The sequence below is a fragment of the Macrobrachium rosenbergii genome, chromosome 3 (genome assembly GCF_040412425.1).
Source record: "Macrobrachium rosenbergii isolate ZJJX-2024 chromosome 3, ASM4041242v1, whole genome shotgun sequence".
Classification (NCBI taxonomy): Eukaryota; Metazoa; Arthropoda; class Malacostraca; order Decapoda; family Palaemonidae; genus Macrobrachium; species Macrobrachium rosenbergii.
Genome location: NC_089743.1, coordinates 24180532 through 24191546, shown reverse-complemented (window position 1 = coordinate 24191546; position 11015 = coordinate 24180532). Strand labels below are relative to the sequence as shown.

At 36.6% G+C, this 11015-nt stretch overlaps 1 protein-coding gene across 1 annotated transcript in view; it reads right to left on the bottom strand.

Annotated features, from left to right (window-relative positions):
• The window catches only part of LOC136853241 (fatty acid hydroxylase domain-containing protein 2-like), a 78438-nt gene that overhangs the window by 47959 nt on the left and 19464 nt on the right, over window positions 1–11015 (bottom strand). The window contains exon 3 of the mRNA XM_067128621.1: window positions 7820–7923. Within this exon, the coding sequence (XP_066984722.1) occupies window positions 7820–7923 (104 nt within the window). The remainder of the gene's footprint in view (window positions 1–7819; window positions 7924–11015) is intronic.

Genomic DNA, 11015 nt, shown 5'->3' with positions numbered 1-11015 from the left:
TCATTTACCTTCATTTTGCAACAAATTGGAAGTCTCTAGCACAATATTTCGATTTATGATGAATTTTTGGAAAAAACTTTTACCTTACGTCCGCGCAGTAACTCAGCCGAAAATCTCAGAAATTCTTTCGTCACTCTGTTGTAATTTTTGCACTGTTTTATATTAGCCGTTACATAAAGTTTTATATATGAAAATGTGCGCAATTTCATGTAAAATACAACTAAAAACAACCCAAGGTTGTAGCTTTCATCAGTTTTGAAATATTTTCATATAAATCACGATAAGTGCCAAAATTTAAACCTTCAGTCAACTTTGACTCGACCGAAATGGTCGAAAAATGCAATTGTAAGCTAAAACTCTTACATTCTAGTAATATTCAATCATTTACCTTCATTTTGCAACAAATTGGAAGTCTCTAGCACAATATTTCGATTTATGGTGAATTTTTGAAAAAACCTTTTCCTTACATCTGCGCTGTAACTCAGTCAAAAATCTCAGAAATTTTTTCGTCACTCTGTCGTAATTCTTGCACCGTTTTATATTAGCCGTTACATAAAGTTTTATATATGAAAATGTGCGCAATTTCATGTAAAATACAACAAAAAACAACCCATGGTTATAGCTTTTATCAGTTTTGAAATATTTTCATATAAATCACGATAAGTGCCAAAATTTCAACCTTCGGTCAACTTTGACTCGACGAAATGGTAGAAAAACGCAATTGTAGCTAAAACTCTTACATTCTAGTAATATTCAATCATTTACCTTCATTTTGCAACAAACGGGAAGTCTCTGGTGCAATATTTCGATTTATGGTGAATTTTGAAATAAACTTTTTCTTTCGTCACACATGTAACTTTCGACGAAAATCTCAGAAATTCTTTCGTCATTTTGTCGTAATGTTTGCACCATTTTAGCCGTTACATAAAGTTTTATATATGAAAATGTGTGCAATTTCATGTAGAATACAACAAAAAATAACCCATGGTTATAGCTTTTATCAGTTTTGAAAAATTTTCATATAAATCACGATAAGTACCAAAATTTCAACCTTGGTCAACTTTTATTTCGACGAAATGGTCGAAAAACGCAATTGTAAGCTAAAACTCTTACATTCTAGTAACATTCAATCATTTACCTTCATTTTGCAACAAACGGGAAGTCTCTAGCACAATATTTCGATTTATGGTGAATTTTTGAAAAAAACTTTTTCCTTACCTCAGCGCGCGGTAACTCTGCTGAAAATCTCAGAATTTCTTTAGTCACCTTGTCGTAATTTTCACACTGTTTTATATTAGGTCTTACATAAATTGTTATATATGAAAATGTGTGCAATATCATGTAGAATACAACAAAAAATAACTCATGGTTGTAGCTTTTATCAGTTTTGAAATATTTTCATATAAAACGATAAATAGAAAAAAATTCGACCTTCGGTCAACTTTAACTCAACCGAAATGGTCGAAAACTGCAATTGTAAGCTAAAACACTTACAGTCTAGTAATATTCAATCAATTACCTTCATTTTGCAACAAACGGGAAGTCTCTAGCACAATATTTCGATTTATGGTGAATTTTAGAAAAAAACTTGTTTTACGTCCCCGCGTTACAAATTCATGGATCATTTTGTGATAATATTTTCTGTGTTGCTTTGATCGTTTTGCAATTTGCTATATACCAAAATCATCGCAATTTAGTGTACAATACAACGAAAAAAAAATAACTCATTAGCTTTAACCGTTTTGCTCACAGCACAATTTGTATACAATTATATATGAAATTTTTTTTTTGCTGTCATATATTCCAATATTTATATATGATAATGATTTTTTTTCATTTCTGATGGTTGCATAGTAAACTTCAGGCAATGACAAAAAATGAGCCAAAAATGAACTCTTAATCTTAAAAACTAAGCGTGCTGTGATTTTTAAAAAAAAACTTTTTTTCCGCTTCGGCGCTAACTCCCAAACGCCGCCGGCATACGACAGACACTTTTGTAAATAGAGGCTCAGCATTTAAGGGTTAATAACAATATGACAATGTTTAGAAAATATTAAATTCTGCTTGGGCACAGGCATAGCGTATGATCAGGCAGCAAGAGAGACCAAATTACAATAGACCAACTTCTATTCCTCCGTCTCTTTATCACATCTTCTAGTTTAAAAAAGTAAAAGAGAATGATAAAAGTATTGTTAGTAACGTTATACTCTTGCATAAATGCGTACAGCCATAGACAACTGAATCAGAAAACTGTTGTTTTGCTTATAACCGAATCGGATAACAACAGCTGTTTTGCTTGTATATTAACCATCATACAGTGGTAAACAATTATCGTAATTATAGTACAAATGACGTAAAGTACAATACGACTGATATATTTTTACATTATACCCTTATTCGGTATGGATAAAAGATCGGCAAGGAAATATACAGCTAAATTTAAGCTGCAAGTTGTAGCTGAAGCTCAGAAAACAATGTTCAAGCTGCTAATGACTAAATTATCGTGCATCAGCAACATGGATGAAACTCGACTGTAATTAAAATTGGAGATAAAGTATTTTAATCAAAACTACTGAGCATGAAAGAACACATATTACCGCTGTTTTTACACCAATAAATGATAAATACGTAAAGCTCGTATTATGAAATCAAGTGAAAATAGCGAATAGAATCTTGACGTTTTACACAAAACAAACATGCCTCCAAACGGCCAACGTCATCTATTAACGAAAAAATAGCTAAATTAATTTCACAAAGAGACGTATTTAAGTTATATTTCAACTCAAAAACACTTCGAATAACAAAAGATAACCTTGGCCCATATAAATAAAGTATCTAGATTCATTTATGCTAACTAGAAGCAAGAAAAGCAGTCTGAACTGAGTTAAATACGGCCTAATAAACTTACCGTATAATCGATTTCCAAACCAAAACATAGCGATCAATGTTTTAGTTTCTTATACAATATTATTGGATACAGTGAATTAAAGCATAACATTTTAAAAGATCTATGGAAAAGATGCATACTGTATTCATTATGTTGATGTTTGTATAATACGATATTATGTGAATATAGAGTACAGTACAATGCAGACTAAGCTACTGTACATGTATACGATATACCATAGTGTAGGCTACACTAATTCTTGTTAGTTATTCAATTTCTCTTTGTACTGAATTATCATAAGTCACTCTGCTTGAACCTCCAGAATTAGCTGATATTAATAATTACTATACCGTGTATGTATAGCGTATACTTTATAGTGTAGGCTAGGCTACCATATACAGTCATGTATACATGGTGCTGAATACCCTAGTGTAGGCTAGGCTATATTTGAGATAAGTTTTTTCCAACATACAATGGGTTTATTGGAACCTAACCCCATCATAAGTAGGATAATGCCTGTATAAGCATTTTTAGTTTTTTTTTGTGTGTTTGAACTATCAAAATAGACACTTCTAAGTGTTTTTAGAAGGGTTCTAAGTATTTGTGGGTTTTAGCTATTCGCGGGGGGTGTGGTGCGCATACCCTGTGAATACGGGAGGTTTACTGTACACCATTTTTGTTGAGTCTCGCCGTGCTGAAAATAGAATTTATCATATAGCGGAGAGGAAGTATAATAATTCCTTGAAGAGGAAACTTGAAGGACATACTTTGCCCCATCTGTGGTGGACCAAATTGGCATCATTTATCTTTGGGTCAGGCTCATCTTCCATTCTTCCGCTACTAACAGATAATGACAGATTGATTACTGGCCCCAAGGAAAAAGCTGAACTGCCTCATTCAGCTTTTGAAACGAAGCAATCAGTTGAGGATGTATTTCTCCCTGATCCTTGTCATCCTGAACATATTCTTATAAAATCTGCATTTTGCTCTAGGGATGTTAAGAAAATTCTGGATAATCTTGACAGCTGGGGTGGAGAAAATCTTGATGGTTTCTTCCCTTTGTTTTATAGAAAGGTTCTAGTGTGTTGTCTCCCAAGATTAGTAGAATCTATAGGTTTTTATGTTGACATTGTATCTTTGCAGATGAGAACAAGCTTAGCAATACAGTGCCTGCTCCCAAGAATGGCATATCTGCAGACTGCAGTAACTGCAGGCCAATTACTGATCTCCCTGTGCTCTCCAAAGTTGCAGAAAAACTTATTTTTAAGCCACTATATAAGTATGTGGAATCTAAAGGAGTGTTGCTGACAGTCAGTATGTACAGTATAGAAGCAGTAGTCAGGTAACTGTGATGCTTTTAGATTTGGTATGCAATTTGCAAGAGAACCTTGATACGGGTTTTGAGTGTAGGGTAATTCAAATAGATTTTTGTGCTGCTTTTGATTTAGTAAATCACAAGCCACTTATTTATAAACTTCAGAATCTTGGAGTGGGTGGATATGTTTTAGCTTTAATTCAGATTTACTTAAGGTAGGCAGCAACGAGTTGCTGTTGATGGGATCTTTAGCGAACCAAGGCCTATTGTGTCCGGAGTTCCACAGGGTAATGTTCTTGGTCCGCTGTTATTTTTGGTGTATACAAGTGATATGGTTGTTGGTCTGGAAAACAAGATTGTTCAGTGAGCCAATGATGCAACACTTTTGGGTGTAGTAAAGTCTCCATTTATGAGACATGAAGCTGCCCTCAGTCTCAATTGTGACACGGAGCAGACTAGTGAATGGTGTTGTCGGTAGGGTATGAAGCTGCTCTCCAATAAAGTGAAAATACTACTGATTAGCAGATCTCAAGCACATTTTCCAACCCATCCTCCCCTTCAGGTGGATGGGACTTTGGTGAATGAATCTGAAGCTCTAACTATTCTAGGCGAAACTTTTGACTCACATCTTACTTTTCAGAGGCATCTAATGAAAGTGTCAGCAAATGCCACATAAAAGTTGGGTACTGCACGCAAGGCCTCATATATTTATAACAGTGACAAAATCAAAGCAATGTGTTCCAGAGGTCCTTTATTCTTCACACCATTATGCTGTGAACAGTCTCCCTGAGGATGTTGTGTAATGGGAACTTCAAAAGTTCAAGCAAAGATGCAATGCATTACTACCCCAATACAAATGCCACATGAAAGTTGGGTATTGCATACAAGGCCTCATATATTTATAAGTGACAAAATCAATGCAATGTGTTTTAGATCCTTGGTCCTTCCTTTACTAGAATACTTTCTCTGATATGGATGTCTGCCACTGCCAGAGATTCATCTCTTTTAGATCGAGTGGTTTGTGGTGGTAGATTTCTGTTTCCTAATATTAGCTGTTATGACTTGGACCATTGATGGATGGTCTTGTTTGTCAATTTTTGTTAAGTTGTGTTTTAACAGAGATCTTTCGCATTCTCAAAATTTTTCTGCAGAGATCAAGCCAATTTGCTGAACAACAGCACCAATATGCAGTAAATGTGCCTCGCTGCAGAACTTCTCAGTTCCAGAGGTCCTTTATTCCTCACACCATTATGCTGTGAACAGTCTCCCTGAGGATGTTGTGCAATGAGAACTTCAAAAGTTCAAGCAAAGATGCAATGCATTACTACCCCAATACTATTCTCCTTGTATTTTAAAACATTTTTATTTGTTTATTAATTTATTTTTTCTTTTTTTAATAAGTGTGACCTCTTTCTGTATTTCCCTTTACGTCCTCTTACTTCTTCATAAAGAACAACATATTCTTTGGAAGCTTGAATTTCAAGTCAATGGTCCCTGGGGCTTCCATATGAATAAGGTTCATCTATATAATAATAATAATAATTACATTCTCCATACCTCCAAAGTTCCTCCCAATTTTTGCATTTATATCACAACAATTCTCAACAGGCAGTCCCCGGTTAATGGTGGGGGTTCCCTTCCTGGCAAGCGCCAATAACCAAAAATCGTCAATACTGGACCATCACAGTAATTACCATAATAAATAGCATTTATAATGCTGTAATCGCTGATAAACTGCTTACCGACACTAATAAACCACTCACCAGTGCCGAAAATCACTTACCAACAGCAATACAGTAAACCCCCGTGAATACCACAACCACCCCCAGCGAATAGCTAAAATCGGTGAATACTTAAAACCCTTCTAAAAACACTTAGAACTGCCTATTTTGATAGTTCAAACACAAAAAACCCCTGTAAAAATGCTTATACCTGAGTATTTTAATAGTTTTATCACAAAAAGTACATTTAGTCATGAAAATGATATGAAAATACAGTAGTTGGTGAATATTTCAGTGAAAAATACTGCGAATGGGCGAATTTTCCAATAATAATGTGTATATATGTTCCACAGAGAAATCTGCGAATAGGTGAGTCCGCGAATCGTGAGAACACGAATACAGGGGTTTACTGTCAACCACCTACTGACATTGATGAACCATCTACCGATGCTGATAAACTGCTTACCATGCCGAAAATCTCTTACCAGAGCCAAAAATCTGGTTAATGACGTCATTAACCAAGCATTGTAAAACCGAAGCGCTGTTCACCAATGCCGCTGATAAGCGGGAACTGCATGTACCTCTATCCTGTATTCCATCAGTAACATTCCACAGTGCTATATAAAATTCATCTTTTATGTCTTTGGAGAGTTCACTTGTTGGTGCATAGCACACTGTAATATTCATAATGCTCCGATTTTACTTAAATCTTGCTGACAGGAATCTACAGTTCAGTATTCTCCACTATAAGTGCCTTTTCTGCCTCAGGCATTGAAATCATACCTACTCCTTGTCTACCAATTCTTGAATCATTGTTAGATTTTCTAACAGAAAATCATCAATTGCCTCCTTTTCAGCATACAGTCTATGCAAAACAAGCTCCACAAGGTAAGAGCACAGACATCAATCCAAGAAAGTCAGCAACTAGCTGCTAAAGTTCAAAGGACCCAGCCCAGAATGAATACCAAAATTAACCACTACGAAGAAAACTTCTACTATTTACCATCCTTAAGACTAGCATGGACAGAAGATGACAAGAAGGTCAGAGATGAAGAACTCAAGGCAAAAGCAATGAAGAATGAAGGTATGTCCTGTGTTCCTCCTTCCTTTTGATCTACCTTTCATGAATCCCTCCTATGAGGTAATGACCAGCAGGCCAGCAGCAGCTTTAAGGTAAGGGAGTCCATTTTGGAGGCAGGAATCCTGGAGATACAGGAACTGAAGGGTAGGAGTTTTCAGCTGAAGCCACAAAACCCCCTAGAGAGAATAAATTTGCAGGCCACCCAAAGCAGATACTGCAGGACATGAAAGAGCTGGAATTGGAAGGTGATCATACATGCCACCATTCCCACTCCAGGTGGTCATCATGCAAAGAGAGCAGAAAGTGGTCATATCTGCTACTCATCAAACCCCAAAACACAAGTACAGGTAAAAGGCAAAATTCAACAAACATAAAATCTCATCTTAGTACCCACGATATATGGAACAGCCACATAAACAAGCAATAAATTACAATGAAGCTTCCCAACCAATGTTGAGTTGTCTTCACAGCATGGCAACTGAACATCCACAAGTTGACAACTGAAGAAAAAGTGAGGGTTCAGCCAGGAGAGTGCAAAGGGTTCCTCCCATCCACCAACTCACCCATACACACACACACTCAATATTAATAAACTTCCATGAAAAAAATTAGTAACAATCCAAGCCAGTAAAAACCAAAATCAGCAACAACCAAAGTCAGAGGTTGCCAAAGGATACTCCAAATAAAAATATGAAAGTTGTATTGATAGAACAGAAACTGCAAAATAATTATGAATACATACATTAAAGTGAAAACTGGGCTACTTTATACATTATTTCAACTCATTTCTATAGGTTTGATCAATTTTTACTCACCATACACCATGAGGTTGTAAGGGTCATCCCCAAACGTGTTAAGAATTTTGTCCCACTGATGTTGCCAGAAGTTACCTGATGCTCCCCAGAAATGTTGTAGATGACTGTTAAAAACCAGAAGGATACATTATAATATTGGAATGGAATTTTATACACATACACAACTGAATTTCAAACATTCTACTGTACAGTATATCCAAGATTACAAAGTTCAAATAAAAAGTCCCTAAAAACCACAACACTAACTCTAGTGTGTTTGTTGCAAGCTGATGCTACTGGGGAACAAAATGACCACAAACCCCTATTTTAATATTTAAATCCCAGATACAAAATTCCACTGAAGAAAAAAATAATTAGGTGCCTCAGGTAGGTTACCATGTACACAAGATCCCTCGTCTAAGTTACCAAGCACATAAGGTCTCACAGATAGTTATATTAAGCATTTCTTGGTGAATCAGCCACTGAGCAACAGTTTCCAGATTTCCAAACCACTCAGGATTACTGTATATACCTGCGCATCATGTGACTTTTTAAGACCTAACTGATTCTGAAGCTAATTTTGAGGGGGTCGCATCAAACATGAGATATAAAATAAGCATATGTAATATTCACATATTATCCTATCATAAAATACATACATAACAAATACAGTATGAATCTTTTCCATGGATCTTTTAAAAAGTTTTGCTTTACTTCACTGTATCCAATAACACTGTATATACAGTACAGTATTCTCATATTACCAATGAATTGTAAAATACAAACAACCATCATGCGCCATTTGAATTCTTACGTTTTCATGAAACAACAATACAATTCAGGAATTTCTGTTTAGGCATCAATTTCCGTTTAAAGATAACCATAGGGGAAAGTTTCGTCCCATCTGCCATACCCATAAAAACATCAGTAAAATATGTTCTTTCATGCCCAGTAGTTTTGATTATCAAAATACTCCTCTCCAATTTTATTTACAGTCGAGTTTGATGGTATATCGAAGTTTAGGGGAGTTTCATCCATGTTGCTGATGCATGATAATTTATAGTCATTAGCAGCTTGAACATTGTTTGCTTCCTCAGCTTCAGCTACAACTTGTAGCTTAAATTTAGCAGTATATTTCCTTGCCCATAAGGGTATACAGTACTGTAATGTAAAAATATATCAGTCTTACTCTACTTAACATCATTTGTAACATAAATACGGTAATTAATTGCTATTGCATGATGGTTGAAATGCAAGGAAAACAGCTGCTGTCATCCAATTTGGTTGTTCATAGCAAAACGGCTGTTTCTCATTTCGTTGTTTATGACTGTATGCGTTTACGCAATGAGTATAGCATTACTAATGATACTTTTATCATTCTCTTTTACTTTTTTAACTTTTTTAACTAGAAGATGGAATAAAGAGATAATGGAAAAGGGTTAGTCTACTGTAATTTGGTCTCTCAAAAAAGGACCTCGCACGATACACGACATACATGATAAAATAATTTTTTAAGGATGAAAATTTGGGGGTCACAGGATACGCAAGATCGGGCGTTACACGAGCATATATGGTACTTAGTACTAATCTTTATATTAATTCTCTCATTCTTAACAAAATACACAAAGAAAGCTTTCCTTGTACTTGTTGATAAGAATGATATGATTTTAAGTGAGACTTCAACAAATGTCTAAAACAGCACTGCAAAGTTTTCCTCAATGGAATGAAAGTAGTATAAAAAGTTTTACTTATACAGTGTACTTATTTTACTACTTTTGCCTGACAGCTCAGGGATCTTCAGTACCTCTTGATTTCTAAGAACTGAAATGGCCTAAAATCCTTGACCTATCTTGAAGGATTGTCAATACTGTACTGTCTTCCACAGCAAACCTAAAGCACAAGCCATAGCAACATTATTTTCATTTTTTCATGGCATTTTATCATAGCAACCTTGTTTTCCACTGGTACAGCATGCTTAGTAGCACTAGCACTAGCACTACAAGCAGAAAATTACTTTGGAGCCATGGAGACAAAGTCACAAATCTAACACAAATGAGAGACTACAAATAACATGTAAGCAAACACACATTTGTATACTCCACCAGGAACCAGCGCTGCCAAGCGGCTGAACACGCTAAGGACCGACTGGGTGCCGGACTAGCAAAAATGCCGGACCAACCAGAGGTCCTTAAAAATACTGCTTAAAACCAGAATCAGCCCTGATTTAAAAAACTGGAGCAGAAAGACACTTCACGGCAAAGGCAGGTGAGCAAAACACCACTATCTGCTGACAAGAAGCTCTGGCCAGAGAGATACCTCATCTCCAACACCAATACAGGCAGTCCCCGCTTACCGGTGGTATCGGTTAACGGCGATCCGGTTTTACAGCACTTGTCTAGCAATGATGTTAACTGGATTTTTGGTGCCGATCTCTGGTTAGTGGCCAAGATCTTCGGTTAGCAGCGCCAATCTCCGCTTAGCAGTGGCTCCGATCCCTAGTTAGCAGTGCCGATGTCCGGTTAACGGCACCGTTAAGCAAGTTAACACTGCTATTATCGCCGATTTTCGGTTAGCAGCACTCGGCCGGGAACAGAACCCCTGCCGTTAACCAGGGACTGTCTTTAATTGGAGACAATTCTAGTTTTGTAGACAGCCACTCAAGGAACAGAAGTATCTGAGCACTCCAATGGAGAATGAAAAAATAACCCTCTCATCAGGGGAGAGGCTGGAAAACATCCAGGCGTAACGCGCCAGAACTCTCAATGCCCAGATACACCAGACTGAGTGCCTGGATCCAAAGTTTAACTAGAGAGGTATACTCTTTGAACCTCAAACCACAGCTAGCATGTGCAGATATTACTTAGCATGGACACAGGAAGTCCCAGATTTCACATTGGGAAAGCAGAAATCAACTTTTTCTCTCTCACTTACCTGTGTACTTAAAACCTGTGAGGAGGTTTACAAAATTCCTCCTCCTCTTCCTCCAACACCACTGTATCATCGTGGTCCTGTACCTCCTTGATGTCAAGAAGTAGCCAGCTGGTCAAAAAGGGCGTTGAGGTGCCTAGAAGGTCCTGGTCATTGAGAAGTAGCAAACAGACATCAGATTCCTGACTGGATGAAGCTGGCACATCAACAAAGGGAATTTTCTTCAGCCGGAATTTCTGTTTCCTCCTCTAAAGCATTCAAAGCTTCGACAAGAGTGTTCTTGTTAGAA